General features: G+C 31.5%; 1 protein-coding gene across 3 annotated transcripts in view; it reads left to right on the top strand.

The window, feature by feature from the left end:
- LOC129921456 (SPARC-related modular calcium-binding protein 2) overlaps positions 1-21,530 on the top strand; it is an 82,477-nt gene that overhangs the window by 10,260 nt on the left and 50,687 nt on the right. For all 3 annotated transcript variants that reach the window (XM_056003288.1, XM_056003290.1, XM_056003289.1), the window contains exon 2: positions 20,821-21,336. In XM_056003288.1, the coding sequence (XP_055859263.1) occupies positions 21,250-21,336 (87 nt within the window). In that variant the 5' untranslated portion in view covers positions 20,821-21,249. The remainder of the gene's footprint in view (positions 1-20,820; positions 21,337-21,530) is intronic.

Here is a 21,530-nt window from a genome sequence, read left to right on the forward strand (position 1 = left end):
GTTTTTAATGGTAAAAAATGGTATATCTCGATTTGCGGCAATACTACAAATCCTACAGAAAAAAATTGTATGGCAAAGTTGTAGGTAATAAAAAGATCTACAACTTTTGTATCAACAATTTTTTCACATAACCTCAAAATTTATGTGAAAAATTCAAAAAACCGAGTTTTTGGTTTTTTATTTTTATCTTTTTCAAAAAGAAAAATTTTTCTACGAAATTTGGTAAAAACTTACCTTATTATGTCCCAAATACACTGTAATTTATTTGATTTATAATATTAATTTGTTTACCTTATTTTGACTTAAAACCAAAAAAACACCCTAATTTTCAATCGAAAATTCACGTGTCAAAATATCAGCTTTTTTCAAAAAGTCGGTGGGCATTTCGTTCGTTAAAATGTCTATTTTCTGTTGGTGTAAAAAAAAATTTACATTAGTATACTATAGAACATGTTCTCGTAAAATTCAAAAAATGAAAAAAGCTTCAATTCGAAAAAAATTTTTTATCATTGTTTACAATTTTGGCCTATTTATTCAAATTTACAGTTTAATTACTCAAAAAACGTAAGATTTCATGTAACATTGATAAATCTTACTTTTTTTGAGTAATTAAACTGTAAATTTGAATAAATAGGCCAAAATTGTAAACAATGATAAAAAATTTTTTTCGAATTGAAGCTTTTTTCATTTTTTGAATTTTACGAGAACATGTTCTATAGTATACTAATGTAAATTTTTTTTTACACCAACAGAAAATAGACATTTTAACGAACGAAATGCCCACCGACTTTTTGAAAAAAGCTGATATTTTGACACGTGAATTTTCGATTGAAAATTAGGGTGTTTTTTTGGTTTTAAGTCAAAATAAGGTAAACAAATTAATATTATAAATCAAATAAATTACAGTGTATTTGGGACATAATAAGGTAAGTTTTCACCAAATTTCGTAGAAAAATTTTTCTTTTTGAAAAAGATAAAAATAAAAAACCAAAAACTCGGTTTTTTGAATTTTTCACATAAATTTTGAGGTTATGTGAAAAAATTGTTGATACAAAAGTTGTAGATCTTTTTATTACCTACAACTTTGCCATACAATTTTTTTCTGTAGGATTTGTAGTTTTGCCGGAAATCGAGATATACCATTTTTTACCATTCAAAACTCAACCCACCCACTTCCCGAACTTGGTTCGCCCGTAATTTATTTTTCCTTTAATTTTTATCATACTCACCTCCTTTTCCAATGGGTTTCATCCAACTATGATTTTTTTGTACTTTTTAATGTTTTTGAAGGCATCGGCACTGGTCTAAAAGTAAGAACTATAGGGCAAGTTTTGTATTCGTACAAAAACGTCTAACTCGAGTTAACAATTGGACATCACATTACGATGATAAAGAATACGAAAAAAATGGGTTTCGCAATTCTATCGGTCATTCTGTTTTTCAGTCTCCATCTCGAGCTGAAGTTAAGAGTTTTTGGTAATTATTTAGAGGGTAAACTGCTCTTTTTTGGAATAAAATTAACGCTACTTGCCATCTGACTAAAATGGAAAAAAGGTTATTTTTCTTAAAAACGGTTCTAACGATCTTGATGAAAAAAATAAGCTCCGTGAAGCCAAAACTGTGACCTCAAAATTTTTGAACCAAACTTTTCTATTTCATTTGTCCATGAAAAAATTTTCGTTTGTCCACCCTTCAAAAAAATTTTTGAGCTAATTTGTTTTTATACGTATATTTTTTTTAGAATCGTTTAAAATGCTCAAATTTTGAGATGGACGTATAAAACCAACTGTAATCATTTGTCCATCTCGAGTTCTATTGATATACCAAATTTTATCGTTCTTCAACTCGCCGTTTAGGAAATATTCAAAAAAACAAATTTTAGACTGAAAACGATTTTTGGTATACGTAAAGAACTTTTTGAAAAAAAGTAATTTTTGTGGATTTAATGGGACTTTGAATTTTTCAGTAAGAAAATTGTATATCCTAAACGTACGGTGTACAAACGATGATTTTTGGCTTGCATCCATTTCTCGATGTGGACAAACGATTGCCGTTTGAAATTTTGAAAAAAAGTTATTTTCAGGGGTTTTAGGGACTTTGTAATTTTCAGTAGGTACACTGTGGTGTATACGTATTATTTTTTTGGGAATTTAATAAAAAAAAATTTGAATATCTTTAAAACTTAGGGTAAGCAAACGATGATTTTTGGTTTGTATCCATTTCTCGAGGTGGACAAACGATGGCCGTTTGAAAAAAAAGTAATTTTATGGGATTTTAGGGCAATTTCATTTTTTCAGTGCAAAATTTACTTTTTGAATATCTTCTAAACGGAGGGTTGAAGAACGATCAAATTTGGTGTGTCAATAGAACTTCAGGTGGACAAACGGTTGCAGGTTTTATACCTGCAATTTTTCAGACTTCCTATACAAAAAAAAGAATTTGTTGTAATTTTTTTGGAGGGTGGACAAACGAAAATTTTGAGTGGAAAAACATGAAAAAAAGGTGGACAAACGAATTATACCAGTTTGGTTACAAAATTTTGAGGTCGCAATTTTTGGCGATTTTTTTTTTGGGATCATTATTAAAGGTACCTGCCATTGAACGGTATTCTTGATTTCTGACTGCTGATAAAATTATTTTGTATATACTAGTTTCAGAAGCCTCAATTGCGAATCACGTACCAGTACATAATTTCAAAAAATGTGGTACACTATTTACATTACAACTGTCAACAACTTCTATTAATTCCTGGTTAACTTATCCCCCACTTGTACATATTTGCTCAAAACCTCAACACTACAATTAAAAGGAGAGGTCAAAGATTAAAAATTCAATTGATGCCTTAAATAGCTTTCTTTCAAGACACATAAGGTACAAGAAAGTTCAAATAACGCCTATAACAAAAAATGTTTACATCGTTTAAGAAGTTCCATCTTAATAATACTAATAAATTGATTGATCTATCAGATCTGACAAGTGATTAACTTTAATTGACTTGCGTTATTCAATTTCATAACAATATAATTGTTTATATTTGAAAACAAAAAAAAAAAAACAACTTATTTCTGTCATATACTCGTTTTGTAGTGCGGGTGATGTAGGTACTTAACTTATACTCGTGCCAAGAATGACATAGCTATACAAAACTTGTTGTTGGATGTAAAGTTAATCCGCAGTCGAAAGAATTATACAAACATCTGTATTTACCATCGACGATGAGTTGTTGATTTATATTTGCATAGAATCGCGTATCTTTACTGAGTCAATGATGATGAGTAAGAAGTGCAGCTGTCCTGAACTTTGTGATAAATGAATTGAAATACATTACTTCTAGGTCGTATGTAATAGTTCATTCAGGAGGCGGAAGAATACAAAAATTTCATCAATGATTACAAAATAATTGAAAAATGAAAATCTATGAAATAATGCATTTTACATATCTAATCTATTCGGGTAAAAGAGCATGTGTGGAATGAAGATGTAGTTCAATCAATAAAAAGCGTTTAGAGGCGATTATTTTGAGGGTTTAAACAGATTAAATAGTATTCCTACCGATTTAAAAAAAACCCTTGCTTTTTCCTTGAAACTACTACAATTTTTATCAAATAAAAGTCAATCTTATAGAATTGTGATCAACCATTTTAACCTGCAAAGTAAATTATAACCAATTTTGAACAAATTCTTATGGAATGATTAAATAAATGAATCAACCAAAGTATGACCCAAGCTATCATAAATTATCATTTCTTTCATAAAACCATAACTTGACCCTTGCATAGTGAAAAAAAAAATATATATACACAAAAACTTCAAAAGAATCCAAGGGGACGCATAGGTGTTTACTTTGTACTTCACGATACATTGTAATTTTGTTTAAAGAATTGATATTCTTGGAAAATGCGACTTTTAAAAAGTTGAATAACCTAGATTTGTATAAGATTTCTGAGAATAAATCTTCAAGTTACCATGCATTCGAAGCGGATATTAAGGTTTATTTATGTCTTTTACTTTTATTAAAAGTAAAAGTCATACGTCATATGATCGAATTTTACTGATATCTTTAATATTGATAAAGAAATATAGGGAAAGTGGGGGCAAGACGGCCCACTTAGCGTTTGACTGTCTTAAAAAACAATAAAAAAACATCTTTTAAATAGAATAAAGTTTTTATTCATTAAATTTAATGTTTTTTGCAGAAACTCGCGTTATTATGAAAAAAATAAAAAAATACTGAACAAAAGATAATACGTTTTGAAAAAACATCTAACAAAAAACCGTCTTGCCCCTGAATTGAATTTCTTTTTTTCACTTTGTTTAAGCTACCAGAGCTTCCAATTTCGCCCATGGGCGGTCTTGCCCCAGTCATATCATATTTGATGTTCTGTATTATTATTTTTTTGAAGTTATCCTTCTTATGGGACGGTGGGTATGAAAATTTGTTTTTTGACAAGAATGTCAAAGGGATTATGACGCGATCGCCATCTTCGAGACAATTGGGCAGCAGGGCTGCCGTTCCACCTTTAGAGTTGGAAGTATTTTAGTATTTAAAAATGCAGTACGCCGCAGTAGGGTAAAAAAAAAAACACACAACACGTGGCAGGTTGCATGTTTCATGTCGCAAGTTGCATGTGGCAAGTACTATGTGGCATGAAACATGGTGCAAGTGCATGTGGCATGTGGAAAGTAGCACGAGGCATGTGGTATTCAGTATACAAAATGTGCCAAGTTGTATGTGGCAAGTAGCATGTGGCAAGTTGCATGGGGCAAGTTGTATGTGGCAAGTAGCATATGGCGAGTAGCATGTGGCAAGTTGATATAAAGGCCATCAATCGTAGATAAAATTAATTTTTTTTTTCTCAAAAATTTAGCCCTGGAAATTAGTATGAAGATTCTTAATTTCCAATTATAAAGATATTTTCATGCATAACTATATTCAGGGAAGTCAGATTGTCTTGGGTTAAGGTACGGAGATAGCATCAAAAAATTTCCTTAGATCACCATAAGCCATACCACCATAAAAAATACGCTGTTTGATTATTTTAATACATAATAATATAAAACAAAAATAATAAAAATTAAAAATATCAACTGAAATTCATTTAATATACTGAGTGAGAAGTATAACTTCAGTCGGGTGTACATTAAACACACACCCTTTTTTTTTAATTTATTTTTTATATATTTATGACTCCTTCTTTCGCAGAAAATACTTTTTAATATTCACTTTTTATTAGGTATACAAAAAGAAAAAGTTAAAAATTTTAATTATTTCAGTGTCAAAAATACAACTACTGGCTTTTCACATGAACGATAACAATTTGATGAAAAATCACAAAATTTACGGTAACTCTTCGGGGTCTTAACCGAAATTGCTAAAACTTACAGACGTGATCGATCGTACCAACGGGCACCTATTTTATATTGCAAGTGTTGCCAATTTTACTTTTTTTCATACAACATAGTACGAAAACCGTCTTGCCCCCATAGGCGGTCTTGCCCCCACTTCCCCTATATTATTTGGATTTATCGATCACAGTAAGGGTTTTAAAATTAAAATGGAAAGTTACTTTTTGCCAATATCTACTCTCTGAATACATTGGTGCAATGTCAACTTTAACTTTAACTGCAGGCTAAATTTGCAACACTTTTATAATAAGCTGCAAGTGATACCTATTGACAATCAACTTACTTCTAAAAAGATATTGAGTAATACCAAGTTTTTCGTGATATAGGGGCGTTACCTAATGGACCAGTGCAAATAATTTTGAAAAAAAAAAAAAAAAAAAAAATATGGGTGATGGGAAAATTTGAGAGAAATGGTACATATATGAGAGGGAAAAATAAGTTGCCCACAAAAAAATTTGGGGAAAGTGGGTGGGCGGACGAAAAAGTAGAGTGAATCATTGTTTTTTTACGATTGCTATCTAAAGAAGACCTCCTATCGAAAAAATTCAAATACAAAAATTGTAGGTAGTAAAAAGATCTACAATTTTCTATTCAAATAAATTGTTTCATACTCATATTGAGAAATGCAAAATACCGATTTTTTTTTTATTTTTTATTTTTATCTTTTACAAAACTTGTTAGATTTTAACAAAACTACATTTTTATGTTTTTTTTTTAAATTATTTTTAATGTTTTTCTTCAGAAACATATTAATTTTTAGTAGACTGCAGAGCCAGCATCGTGGGTTCAGAAGTTTTTCCTAAATCGACAGGTTAACTGAAGCAACCTGTGCGATATCATGAGTCAATTTTCTTCTATGTCTGTTAAGTGCTTGAAAAAATTGAAATAAAACGATTTTTCCATGAATGACAGTAGTATCTAGTATTTAGTAGCCAAATTTTGAAATGGAAACCAAACCATACTTTTCTAATAGACTTTGACCGTCTGAATACGAATCTATTCTATCTATGCTCTAAAATGCAAAATTTTTGATATACCTATCGAATTTTGAACTTCCAAAAAAACTGGTTTTGTGATGTTTCGGTACGGGTCATTTGATCTTGAAACTAAGCTTCTTGCACTTCAGATTTTTTGATGAAGAAATGTTTCTTCTCAATAGTAAATTTAATGTTTTTTTTTTTAATTTAAGCATGAGCTGAAAATTACTCCAAGTGAAGTTACAAACAAATTTTAATTAAAACTTAGTTTGGAATAAACATCTAATGGAGCAGCTGTCAAATAATTAGGCCAGGAAAATATCGTGTAGAATCTTTATCGTGTAGATCTTTATTAAAATGGCTACCTAGCCCTGGATTTCTACTTGAATATTCTATGGTTGTAAGTTTCGTAACTTACATACATATTAATTCAAATACGAAGTCTTCATATTAAAAACTTACATCGAATAGCTTATGTTTTCTTAACTTCTTTGATAAGAATCTAACAATTCAATTTTCATTACCACTCTGGCTCGCTATCTTGTATAGGTTAGGTACTCGTAATGTTGTTAACTACTTGAATACTAACTATTGAAAGAATTTATTTTATGTATGCATCATGGTTAAAATCAAGAAAAAGCTATTTTTGGCTTATAGTCTGAGAGTTCATGTTACAAACCCGAAATATTTTTTTTTATTTTTCCAATAAGAAATGTTTAACAGTACCAAGTAAGTTCTACTTTGAAGTTTCAAATTCGATAAAAAAAAAGTTTGTGGCATGACGAACTGACGAAGAATCTAGGTTCAGTTTTGAATGCAATTTATGAGAATGATATTCTTTGGGGAATTGCCAATTTCTCGCAAGAAGACTTGAACCTAGAAACTTCGATAGAATCATAATTACATAACGACATCGGTATTATTTGACATGATAAAAATTAGACAAGTTTTTGACAGATAAAATGGACTGAGTTCGAGTTCGAAATCTAAAGAAAAGTAAATTGGCACTAATAAGCTATAACATCAAATCCTAGACTACCAACACTGTACTTTATCGCCTACTTCAAATGTCTGCTTGAACAAAAATAATTTCCCATAGGCACACCGTTGACATTCCACTAAGTTTAATTTGCATAGAACGTGTATTACAAGCAATGCACAATGCAACTACTATGGCCCTGCCCATCATGCATGTATGCAAACATTTCAATTCCTATATTGTCTTTCTCTCCTCCTCCCCCCCTCTATGATCACCGCATCGTCGTTCTTGTTAGTCGTTGCATATTTCTTCGATCCATCCAACCGTACCAGGTGTCTTCAATCCACACAGACACCTTTCTTCTTCTTCAAAGCCTCTTTAAAATTCTCTAAGGACAAATTTTTCTTCAAAACCAACGAGGAATAAGAATCCTCTGGTTTCAAAAAAAAAAAAAAAAATACAACTTAACACTCTAAAAAAAAAAACGAATATTTTCAAAATGAATGCAAAAATGCATTTACCTCCAAAAACTGGTTTCATTAGTCTTCTCTTCTTACACTGCACTCCCACAAAGTTTGCAAGTTACCAGGTACAATTTATGAGATAGTACGAACAACACCGAAGAATGTCTGTTAAAAATGATAAAAACCTACCAAGACCACGAAGATTAAAAAAAAAAAAAATTCAAAACGAACGAAACAAAGATTCAAAATTCCAGACAACAACCATCAAAAGGTATATAGAGGAAGAATTGCAGCAAAAATTAAACAACAACAAAAACATTAAAAAAAAAAAAATTTAACAAAAAAAAAATTACGAAGCTAAAATCCTTCAGGACAAAGATGACTTAAAACCACATTTGGCTGATGCCGCTCCATCGATTATTCTCAAGCCATTGCGTTGCGCTTGCCGCACACAATCCGATCTGCTGGCTATAATATTCTTGCTCCATCAAAGCATAAAAGCAAGTATCCTTCTTTGAACGTTCATTCAGGCATGGTTGCCACAACTTATGGGCTGACAGAATAAAACAAAAAAAAGAAAAAGAAAGGAAAACAAAATAACACGCCACAGCAGACCCATCGGCTATCGGGGCGGCTCGATCCTTTCTGGATAGTGTTTGTGTTTTTGATGTACAGTGAACTTTTTACACTGAAAAACTGGCTTAATTTTTCAGTGTGCGATACTCGAGTAAACTCAATAAATTTGGTTAGTTTATTCTATGTCTACTAAGTTCTATGTCCAAGTTCTTAGCTCTTTTGGAATACAGAAAAACCGAAAGATCTGAACTCTCATTCAACCAGGACCAGTTAGAGCTGGGCAAATCGTTCATTTCAAAAGATCGAATCGTTCAAAGATTGATTTCACCAATGATTCGGTCTTTTCTATCAATCGTTCTTTCGTTCATTTAATCGAAACCATTTCTTTTTCACTCATTTCGTTCTGACAAATGAGAGAAGAAACAAAAATCGCGTATAACCTGAAATATTAACATTTCAATGCAACCATATAAAACAATTTTTCGTTTATATTTTCTATGAGAGTTTTTTTTAAATCTAATTATTTCCGCTTTTTTTTTTTTGAAAATATATTTTTGGAAAATTTTAATGGTAAATTTGATTATTAGTAAGGCCCTATGTCTCCGCCAAGTTCAAAACGTCGAAATAGATACATTAAAAATAAAAAGAAGTCAAGCTCAGATATTCGATAGAAATTCCCAATAGAATCCGATTCAATTCAAACTCTGAACCTGCTCATATAAACTTGTATCAGTTGTATGCATGGAATCGAAATGATGATTGAGAATGAATGAAACGAACGAAATCCGAGTTCTGAGAGATTTTTTGGATGATTTTTGATTGTGAACGATTTGGATGAACGAAACGTTTTTTTCCACTTCGTGGTTTTTGATTGTAAACGATTTGGATGAACGAAACGTACTTTTCTACCTCGTACTTTCTTATTTTATGAACGAGATTGATATAAGGATTGATTGATTTGGTTTATAGTGATTGCAATCACTCAGAATTTTCGGTGAACGGGTCAAAAAGACCGAATAAATCACGATTGACACAGCTCTTATTTCAGTGCTGATTGCCATCACAACCACTAAAGACGTGGCTTCACCCCAGGAGAAAAAAACAAATCCCTTTCATTCACACTCGAGTAGGTATAGTCTTGACAACATCAAGAACTTTCAAAAACTGTCAAAACTTTCAAAAATTGTCTATATTCCAAAGAACGAAAATCACTGTCCCTCTCCTCCGATACCTTAGCAAAATATTGGAAGACCTTCTACTTGGAAGACTCATCACCTACAGCTTCCCAATTCGTTTCACGGAATCGACTACAATCCTTTGACAATCTTCAAAATATAGATTTAACGAGTCAGCATTGTGATGCACGAAGAAAATAGCGCATCAATAAGAGCCTAAGTAAAAGTCATACAAATTGGCAGATGATTTGAGAAAAGCATATTTCAATGCTAAAACACTATATAACCAGCAGATAGTAGTTTAGGTTCTACACTTATCATAAGTCCGTAGCCGAAAGACCAACAATTTTTCAGTGGAAAAAAGGCAGAAAACATTTGTTATTCCAAACTAAAGCATTCAACTATAGAGCTTAAAGGCTTTCCCACACCAACTACGACCAAAGACAAAACACCGTTTTTGAAGGTATACAACAAATTCAAATTTAAAACCACGATTTGCTGGCAGGGCCGTCTTTAACTATCCGGGGGCCCTTGGGCACACAAGAATTTGGGGCCCTTTTGGAAAGTAAAATAAGTACAACGGTTGGCTTAAAGGCAATAGTTATGGGTAAAAAGGGGTGCAAATATATATTTCCATATAAAGTACCTACACTGAGGGAAAAAATAAATAAAAGTTGAAACGTCTTTGTTTGAAAGATTAACTACTTTGATTTATGTGACTTTAAGATACGAAACCATCAAAAATTAACCTTTTTTCCACGTTGATTTTAAAATGTTCATCTTCAACGCAAAATCATTCCCAATAATAGTTAAATCAATGTGGTTTTCATTGATTTTACGTAGTTTTATGGTGGCTTTTCAATCAGTGTAGTGTCTTTATCATTGACAGGGGGTACCAATAATACGTGCATTGAGACATCAATCGTTGCTACTGCCAATAATTGTACTTTTTATACTGCCAATAATCACTGTGCAAGTCGAAATTCTTGACAGGCGCGCGAATAACTGTTTCGCCCTATTTCGGACCCGAGAAATCCATTGGCATCATTAGTTTTTCGATTTATCGGTACGACTTCGAACAAAATTTTTTATGAAAGTTTTTTCAATTATTTTGAGAGTTTCCCACTGTTTTTAGTCATTTTTCAACCAAAAACAATATTTATATTGCTAATAATTCTGCTCAAACGTTATTAGCTACCAGTAGAAAGATTTTTTTTGAAAAAATTAAAAAAAAATCGAAATATTTTACATTGTTAATCGTTTTTTCGCTGGTTTTGTTCTCTTTTGCACAAATACATTGCATGTTTTCCATTAAAAATTAATTTAACTGTTAATTTAGCGTTGGTTAAACTTCGACAGTCTATCGATAGCATCGATAACAAAAAAAATATCGAGTATATTGATACTTCACAAAACTATCGATAGTTTCAATACTTCCAAATTATTTTACCACAAGGCTACCGATATTATCGATAGCTTTGAAATTAATTAAACACAATTTGAACTACAAGTTGAGTTTTCGTTTGACATTGGATAAAAACAACGAATTAACATAGTGTTTGGTAGATATCGATAGTTTCCATTATCGATTGTATCGATAGTTTTGAGAAAAAAACTATCGATAGTATCGGTAATCTTGTGGTAAAGTAATTTGGAAGTATTGAAACTATCGATAGTTTTGTGAAGTATCGATATACTCGATATTTTTTGGTTATCGATGCTATCGATAGACTGTCGAAGTTTAACCAACACTTAATTAACAGTTAAATTAATTTTTAATGGAAAACATGCAATGTATTTGTGCAAAAGAGAACAAAAACAGCGAAAAAACGATTAACAATGTAAAAAATTTCGATTTTTTAAAATTTTTTCAAATGAAAAAACACTAAATTTTCAAATAAATTATTCAAAATTGTTTATAATGTCTTTCTACTGGTAGCAAATAACGTTTGAGCAGAATTATTAGCAATATAAATATTGTTTTTGGTTGAAAAATGACTAAAAACAGTGGGAAACTCTCAAAATAATTGAAAAAACTTTCATAAAAAATTTTGTTCGAAGTCGTACCGATAAATCGAAAAACTAATGACGCCAATCGATTTCTCGGGTCCGAAATAGGGCAAAACAGTTAATCGCGCACCTGTCTCAAAAAAATTTTTCAAAAAACTTGCACAGTTTAATTATACCCTGTACCCTTTATAAGTTTCAGTTTGAAGAATTGGAAAAAAAGAGCTCAAACGGATTGATAGATTTGTTAAAAACTCGGTACAGACGATTTGTACGTAATTTCCAAGAGCGGTTTTTTTATTTTTTTGTCTTTTAATTTTAATTTCTCTTTTTCAACGGATATCTCCAATATAAAGTTTTCGAGATATTGCAATTTTCTCAAAAACGGATAACGATTTTGCTTTGAAAAAAAAACATGTAATGCTGCAAATAAGGCCGCACTTTTGAAAGAAGAAAAATAGTTTTTTTGACCGTTATTAACGGTACCTACTTGCAATAGAACCGATTTATTAATGTAAACGACACAACCGATTTTAATGAAAATTTTGACAAAAACAAGGTTTAAGGCTTGGCCACACCGGAGGGTATGCGGTAGCGGTACGGGTAGAGGTAACGGTACTTGTATGAAAAAAATTCCAAACTGACATATCAACGTTCAGATGTGGAATTTTTTTCATACAAATATCGTTACCGCTACCCGTACCTCTACCGCGTACCCTCCGGCGTGGCCAAGCCTTTATACTGATATAAAACTTTAAAAAAAATGATTTTTGGATTTAAAAAAAAAAAATTTATTTTTTGTTTTTGAAAAACAATTCTCTTAAAGTTATTTAATGAATTTTATGTGTCAGTCTTTAAATACAAGAGCAATTCGCAATGCAAATTAAATAAAATGCACGACTGGGTCTCACGTACTTGCTCTTGTAGTTCAAAGTATCTTTATCTTAAATATCTATAGATAAAAATTTAAAAAAATAGAAAGTTAAAAAAAATCCAAAATTTAAAAAAAATTTTAAAAACTTTTTTTTTTTTAATTTGTTTTTTACATTTTACACTTCAAAATGATGTCTTAAAATTTTGATTAAAATTGACTTGTTTTTTGATCAAATATGCATATGAACTTAAAAAATGTCAATTTTTGAAAAATGGCAACGCCATATTTCCGTTCTCCGTATTTTTTGAGAAAAACTAAAAACGCAGTTTTGTTAGAATCAATAAGAGTATAACGCAGGTACACCAAATTTCATCAAAATCTTTAGAGTCGTTTTCGAGAAAATTGCAATACCTCGAAAGCGGTATATGGGAGGTAGGTATGCGTTAAAAAAGAGATATTGAAAAACTACAAAAACGGACCTAGGGTATTACGCAAAAATCATCTGTACCAAGTTTCAAGTTAATGCATCCATCCGTTAAGCCCTACCTCGATGTACAGATGGACGCACAGACGCACAGACCGACGGACGGCATGACGAAAACCACTTTTTTGATCTTCTCCGTCATCGTAATGTTGGTTTTGATTAAAACCTCGATTTTTTTTTCTACACAAAACCAATACTTGCCCTATAGAGCAAGTAAAAAGGGTGCCAACCATTGTACCATGGCGTTTTCTATTGAACCAAAACATTGATGTACCGTCGACGAGCCGGCAAAAGTTTTTTCTTAAACGTTTTCCAACGAAAAAAGTATTGATGTTTTTTTGCCAACGAATTGATTCTTTGATTTTAACACGCACTACAAATTTGAAAGTTTTGCAAACTTCAAACGAAATTATTATTTAAGGAAAAAATAATGGAAGAGAATTCGTTGTTTTTATTATAAATAATAAATAATCTTAACTAGAGTGGAAAAAAAGATAGGTATTTTTCTTTTTTTTTGAAAATATTATTGTCTTATTTTTTTTTTGAAAATTGAATTTGGATTTGGGCGTTTGAATTTAAAATTTTGTCCGCATACAACGCCACATAATTTGTTTTCTTTTTGAAAACATACATTTTAAGTATTGGTGTAGAAAAAACTTAATTTGATTGTTTGGTTGCCATATAAAAACTAAAATTTTTTGGTAGATGGTCTGCCCGACAAAAATGCTTTGAGAATAAATGTGTGAGAGAAATTTGCGTTCCTTCGGGGCCCCCCTGAGAATGGGGGCCCTGGGCACGGGCCCCTTGTGCCCTTATGGTAAAGACGGCATTGTTTGCTGGTGGAATGCCAGTCAAGTTGAATGTACCTTACCTAAAAAACAAAATATCGTGGATTTGACTTTTGACCAATATCAATTTTAGCATTCTTCAAGGCTTTTTCCAGAGTCTTAAAAAAGATCTCGGCTTATTTTAGTGTAAAAGTCAATTCCTCCTAACAAATGTAGTATTCATTCTTTCAGTGCCTGTCCTTAAGCGACGAAGAGCTCTTGTAATCGATTTCAGACCGTTCTTGTATTTGCGCTTGGATTCTTCTGCGAAATGATTCACTAAGCTTATATTATCGAAGTCTTAACATCCCAAGTGTATCTCACTAGCTCCCGACTTCACTTCGAACAAAGAAAATTCATCGATTTTTAGAAAGGGCTCGAAGGTTTCTCTACCCAAATTGATGGTCTCAGCGGAGTCCCTCATCTTCGCCAAAACCATTGAGCTGATTTCCTCTGGAGCAGATGACTTTTGCTTTCCCTTGAATTCGACACTCACTGGAACTGGAAGGGTATCAGGATCAACATATCCAAGTTGTGTGCTTCAGAAAATCACAAACCAGTGATAAGCAGGAAATTCATGATCTTTCTGGTGTGATCCACCCTTTTTTAGAGAATTTCAGCGCAAACAACGAAAAAGAAAAAATCAAGCTTCAAGCCTCTCCTGACAACTCATTGCCCAGATAGTTTAATTTCCGTATGACACTTTTTAATTCATTCTTTATTTTTTCTTAAATAGGTTTTTCGTGTATGACTTCTTTATTCCTTCTTTATTTGGTATTCTTACTTAATTTCTTCTATCAGATCGCCCACTTGTCCCTTTCATCTTCTTAAAATGAACTTAAATCTTTCTTAAAGAAGAATGTTAGATGCACTTTAGAATACTTAATTCTGTACTGCTTATGTGGCAGTTGTATAGAATCCTAGGTGGCTACAAGCTAATCTCAACCTCTTAACAAAATACAAAACCTTCATTCTCGTTAATTTTCAGTTTTCACCATCTTTCAAGTATTGATTTATTAGTTAAACACTCCTAAAATTTGTCATATTATTTTTGAACATTTACTTTTCTTTTTCAAAAATATTGACTTTTTGGTCTGTTTTCGACTGTAAACACCCTGAGATGCGTGTCTTCATCATATCTTTCGTTGCAGCCAAGAGCTCTATACAAGACATATACGCGGTATCTTTGGCGTCACTCTGTCTGGCAGGTATTTGGGGGATCAATTGGTGTAGAAGAAGAGTGGGCATGTGTTGCTGTTGTTGTTGTTAACTTGTTTTTATGTTTTTTTTTGTATTCTTTTATCTTTGATGCCTCGTCTTGTTCCTCGCATTCACGCCAGATTGTCTGGCTTGGTCAATAGAATTGTAGATCGGAATCGGAATCCCGGAGTAGCCGCTCACCGCATTGTATCGAGGTACACATGAGGAATACCGAATAGGAATACCTACTTACTTTTTTAAGCGAAGACATGAGAGGAGGATCCAATGCCGATCCATCCATCCATCTACCGAATCCATTCAAGAAGGTTTTTTCCTTTTTTCTTCAAGGCATGTTGTCATTATGTCTGATAGCATTATCTATGCCTCTTGTATAGCTAAGATATTATGATTCTTTTAATTTTTTTTTACGCTCGTTGCTGCAACAATCTTGTGGAACGTTTATCTTTTTTTTTTGTTGATGGTTGTCTTGTTTGAAAGTGAGAAAAAGGACATGGGGATGTGTTGGTGTGGATTTTATCACACGGCATTCGTGAATTATTTATTTTTTTTGTTTTTCTTATTTCTTTTTCTTACATATATAAGTGATTTTACATATATTTATGTACATAATTCGAATTCATTTTAATATAGTTCTTTCGTTGTTTTTTTTTCTGTATTTTTGTGTAAAGATTCTTTTACACTTCTTGAGCAGTGAAAAAGAAAAAAGAATATTGATAGAGATTTTTTTTTTAATTTTCAGGTACAGGTACATGTACATAAGAATGTATGTTTTGATGTTTATTTATGATTATGATCATTTATCTTTTGTTCTCTTCTTTTTTCAATTCATTTAGCTGTTGAATAATTTTTGAAACATAAGGTAGATACCTACCTACCCAACTAAATTGAATAATTTATGACGTGGTATTGGAAAAGACCGAATGAAATAACTTGATTTTTATAATTAAAATGACACATTGTCGATGAAGAAATGAAGAGTAGGAATAAGATTAAAAATAGTGTATGCGGAGTTTATAACCATTATCATTATTTGGTTGTATTTCCACCCAAACATTGAAAAAAGTAGGTGATTAAATAATGCAGTAGTTGATCAAACTTTTACAAATTTTATACCAAAAAGGAAATTATGAAATTAAAACAAAACTTTTGTTTCTTGATTTCAAATCTTTTTGAGAACTTGCTTACCCTCTACTGCATGAATTAATATTAGCGGACGAAAAAATAAAAAAATGCTTTACATGGGTTCTTTGGGTTGATTCAAAACGGTTTTCATTAAAAAATTAAATTAATTTGTTTAAAAAATTTGTTTATAAGCCAAATTTGGCTTCGCATGCATTAAGGGGTAAGAAATTTGACTAATTTTATTTATTCAGATTATGTAAAGAATTCGATTAAAAATATCAAAAGATAAATATTTATCATTTAAAAACAAAATAAAGTAAAATAAATACATTGCATTACAAAAGGTTAAGAATTAATTCAAATTTAGCTCATTTTAAGACATGGAACCGAGAAAAGCAATTTGTTTTTGTCCTTTATATATATTTTTTCTGGTTAACATTCTTTCCACTGTCGAAGTAAGTCTTGCTCCAACATTTTCACCAGTGGCGTACGTTGAGTCGCCGGGGCCCCGGGGTAAGACTAAATTTTCGGGCCCCTTTGATATTTGGGGCCCCTTAGTTACAAAAAAAAATTACGTATACGCCATACGTTTTTTTTTGTATGGCTTATTTATTTTTAGGTTAATTTTAATGTTTTAATATGTTCGTAATGTACTTTGCCATACTTACTTAAAATGTCTCTCATAAAAGTAGTAAGCACTTGTACTAGGGGCCCCCAAAATTAAATATTTAGAGACCCCTAAAATAAAATTTTTTTAGCTAAGAATTGATAGTTCTTGGGGCCTCTGTTCTGAAGTAATAAATACATATTTTATTTTCCATCATCGCACATATTTTTTTTTATTTTGGGGCCTCTGAAAAATTATTTTTAGAGCCTCAAAATTAAGGCCCCTTAAATATAATATCATTTTTTTGGAGCCAAGAATTAATGGGTATTGGGGCCTTTGTTCTGAAGTAATATTCGGAATGCCACCAATAACGTAATGTTTTTATTTTGGGCCCTGATGTATTTATGTTGGGGCCCCTGAATTTATATTTAATTTTCCATTTGATTGTTTTGAACCCCTTTTGAGGATCCTCAAATAATATTTTTGTATTATTTGTGGTGGCAAAGATTTTTCAAGTAATATTTTTTGGGGCCCTAAGATAAAATTATAATTTTTCTTTTAAATAAGCAGTTTATTTTTTTGGAGCCCCTGGGGTAAACTATTTTTAAAATCAATATACATATATTGTGTGGCTACCAATGCATTATACATTACACTGAATGACATAATTTGTCTCCCTGGTTACTTCGTAACTCAATTTATGCTAACAGTTTTCTTCTCTGCATTGTCTCCGGTGGGGGCTCTGGGGTTGGTCGGGGGCCCCGGGGCAACGCCCCGCTTGCCCCAAGGGAGTGTACGCCCCTGATTTTCACCCACTCCCAGACCTTAAAAAAACTAAAAAGTAATAAAATGATTGAAAAATATTACACTGAGCCAAAAAACAACGTAAAATCAATCGAAACACTTTGAATCAATGGAAAATCACTAAATTTTTAGCCTAAAGTGGAAAATGATTGAATCAAAGTAGCACACTTTAAATCTAAGTTGTTCACACATTAAAAAAAAATAAAAAAAAGTAAAACTGGCATCCGCTGGGGATCGAACCAGCTATACCTGGGTTGACAAGCTTGTGCTTTACCACTGTGCCATCTCACTTATAAAAATTGATGTGACAAACTGTAACTTAAGCATAGGACGATTTTTAGAAAATTAATGAATATATTTTTCACCATTGATTCAATGTAGAACGGATTAAAAATTACTATGCGTTTTTTCTCTGGGTGTATAGGTGAGCCCCCTCCCCCTAAAATTTTTGTGGTTACGCCGCTGGGAAATTGGGTTAACATGAGAAAAATTTCTCTAAAAGCGAAGGGGTTCCATTTTTGAAGTAAAACATAGCTTCCAAGCAAAATAACAATGTAAAAAACAAAATTTTACTTTTTACCCTCCCAAGACCAGGCCAATAATTTTGTTTCAATAAAAATTGGTTCATAGCATACACAATTAGACAATCGATCAAAAATAAATTTTTAATTCCACTTTACTTTCCAAACAAACGCAGTAATTAACACTTAAAGTATGAATATATTCTACACTTTCGATTTCAATGCACACGACTGATCGACTCACCTGTGATCATAAAATACACCTTGGACACACGAAAAAACTATCTCTATGGGTTCTCAGAAACACAAAGAAGAGGATTGTATTCAATCTTTACCATTTTTTTGTGACAGAGAAGAGAAAAGTGCATACAAACAGACAAAACCATATTTGGCTTCGTATGCAGTAGAGGGTTAAATGAATAAAAAAGAAAATTATGTTTTTTAAATGGTACGTCTAGGTACTGATTTAGATTTTCATGAAGTTGTAGGTACCTACACAAAATTCCAACAAATAGGTACACAAACTCATACAAATTTCTACTTTATTAGTTGTAATTTGAGTTGAAAGAGACTTTAAAACAACTGCGCTTTTGTTTGTTCCAAGCAAAATTAAATAAAGGATATATTTTTGTCCACGGCTATTTGTAAAATCTTCAAAAGGCACTGTAAAATGCATGTTCATAGGAAAGTTAGGTCGCTAAAACCACGTCTTACTACTAGATAGTCTATTTTTTATAATTCTCGTATTTAATATAGGTATAATTTATATTGTATATTGAAGCTTTCCCTGGAAAATTTCTGATCATGCTATGATTATCAAGCAGTTCATGGAATTGGAAGGTTATACTCAAAATCGCGCAATAAATTTGTCTTGTCCAGAATTATTGTGACCGTTCTATAAGCATATTCTATGTTATAATAACATTTTTCATTAGGAGTTTAGCAAAAGCTAGAAAATTGGACTTTTAACCCTACCTTGTTGTACCCTAGTCCCAATTTTTCAATGTTTAGATACTCCCAAAACTCTGTTTTCTTGATTTCTTTAAGAATTATAGATTGTATTCATTTGAATTTGAAGCCTCTATGTTGAAAACTTGTGATGATACTACATAATCCAAAAAGACCGCCGAACAAATTTTCTTTTTTGAATAACATCGATGTTTCTTCGCTTTTTCAATTTTCGAGGGCTCGCCTAGTTTAGTGTTCAGATATTAGGCCTTTTTCAGAAGCTGAAGTCGCTGATGAAATCGAATCCAAAATTCATTTCATCCCATCATATCGGATTTTTAACATAACCTCAGAAAAGGTTTTCGTTTCAGAATGTCTGTGAAATTTTTTTGAGGTCATCTAGAAAACCTGATAAAAAATTAACTTCAGATTCGGTTTCAGTGACCCAGAGTAAAATTTTTTTTCGTACGACAGTGTAATTATCATTTTTACTGCTGTACTCATCGAGCTTAAGAATATTTCAAATTGAAAGTGAAAGATGGGGCGAGTTCAAAAATGCAGGATTGCAACAGTGCTACAAACGAAAATTGATAATATTAGCTGTGTTTTATTTTCCTCGTGATCCGGATGAGATCATTGTTTTTATTAGCTTTACAACAAATATTATTGTTTCGCAAATAAATCAATGGTCTGATTCATTTTTTCACTCTATTTTTATAAGATTTGCTGCAAGGAAGCAACCTAGGACCACTTCTTTTAATTATATTATTTTATCATACAATTCGGAAGCACACCTAAAATAAAATGCACGACTGGTTCGCACGTACGTGCTCTTGTAGTTCAAAGTTTTTTTTTTTTTTTATCTTAAATGTCTATTGGAAATTAAAAAAAAAAAAAATCGAAAGTTAAAAAATTTTTTTTTTACTTTTTTTTTAATTTTACACTTCAAAATGATTTCTGTAAATTTTGAATAAAATTTACTTATGCTTTGATGAAATATATTAACTTAAAAATATGCCAATTTTTGAAAAAAACGGCAACGCCATATTTCCGTTCTCCGAATTTTTTGAGAAAAACTAAAAACGCAGTTGTGTTAGAATCAATAAGACTATTACGTACACCAAATTTAATGGAAATCGTTAGAGTCGTTTTTGAGAAAATTGCAATACCTCGAAAACGTTATGTGGGAGATATCCGTTAAAATGGAGATATTAAAAAAATTTAAAAAATTGACCTTGGAAATTAAACAAAAACCATCTGTACCAAGTTTCAAGCAAATCCATCCATCCGTTTAAGCCCTAACTCGATGTACAGATGGACGCACAGACCAACGGACGGCATGACGAAAACCACTTTTTTATCTTCTCTATAATCGTAATGTTGATTTTGATTAAAACCTCGATTTTTTTTTTTCTACACGAAACCAATACTTGCCCTATAGAGGAAGTAAAAAAAAATTATTCCTATGAAATCATACAATTTCCCGCTACGACGCACGGTTACCGGATGGAGCCGTTTGTCTATATTAAAGCAACAAATACAAGAGATTGAAAATATTCTTCCACGACTGCAAAAGACTGTTTTTCAAAAATGCATTCAAATGCTATTAAACAACAAAACAAAAAAATATTGAGAACATCAATCCGGATCTGTCATTTGAAAAGAAAAAAAAACCCCGATTTATCAATAACGAGCTCTCTGATCCATCCTATCGAATTCCTCCATATTTTGTTTTTATTAATTTTATATTTAACGTCTTTCATATCTGTCATAATATTTATATACATTTTTGTATAAATTTAATTTTGTTATTTTCTTTTTTTTTTAGATCCGCATTGACATACCACACACCTTTCACCAAAGCTAAAGCAGATAAAATTCCTGACGAAAGATTAATTATACTCCCGTCAAAACCATAAAAAAAAGCAAAACAACAACCATAATCATGTTTTAATACAAAACCGATAGCGTGAATAAAAATAAAATAAAAGGTCATCCGTCTAGTTATTTGATTTCAATTTGTGACTCTTCTGTATTTTTTTTTGTTTGTTTGGTTTTTGGGCATCTTCGCTGCTCAATATTGCTATCTAATGCTTAAAGTATAAAATATAAAATATATTTAAAATAAAGTGTGTGATTATTTAAATTTATTTTAAATATTCAAACGGTTAAATATTTTGAATAATTTAAAGTTCCTTAAGTGATAAGTTGGGGATATAAAAATAAAATTAAAGTAACAAACATAAAATCTTTAAATATGATTTTAAGAAGTTGTTTCTTTCTGCTGCTATTGATCATATCGGGACTTCAAGCGACACCTGCCAAGGATAGACAAGAACCCACGGTAAGTTTGTAAAATTTTTTATCGTAAACATTTTTTTAAAATGTGTCGTTTTATGTATATTGGGTGTTTTTCCTAATTTATCAAGGTTTATTGACAATAAATAAAAACAAAATGTAATACCTACGAGAAGGTCGTATGTAACTGCGCATATGCTCCCAAATAACATTACTCATATAACATTTCTATAAGGCTTT

Source organism: Episyrphus balteatus, chromosome 1, assembly GCF_945859705.1.
Source record: "Episyrphus balteatus chromosome 1, idEpiBalt1.1, whole genome shotgun sequence".
In the NCBI taxonomy this organism is placed as follows: domain Eukaryota; kingdom Metazoa; phylum Arthropoda; class Insecta; order Diptera; family Syrphidae; genus Episyrphus; species Episyrphus balteatus.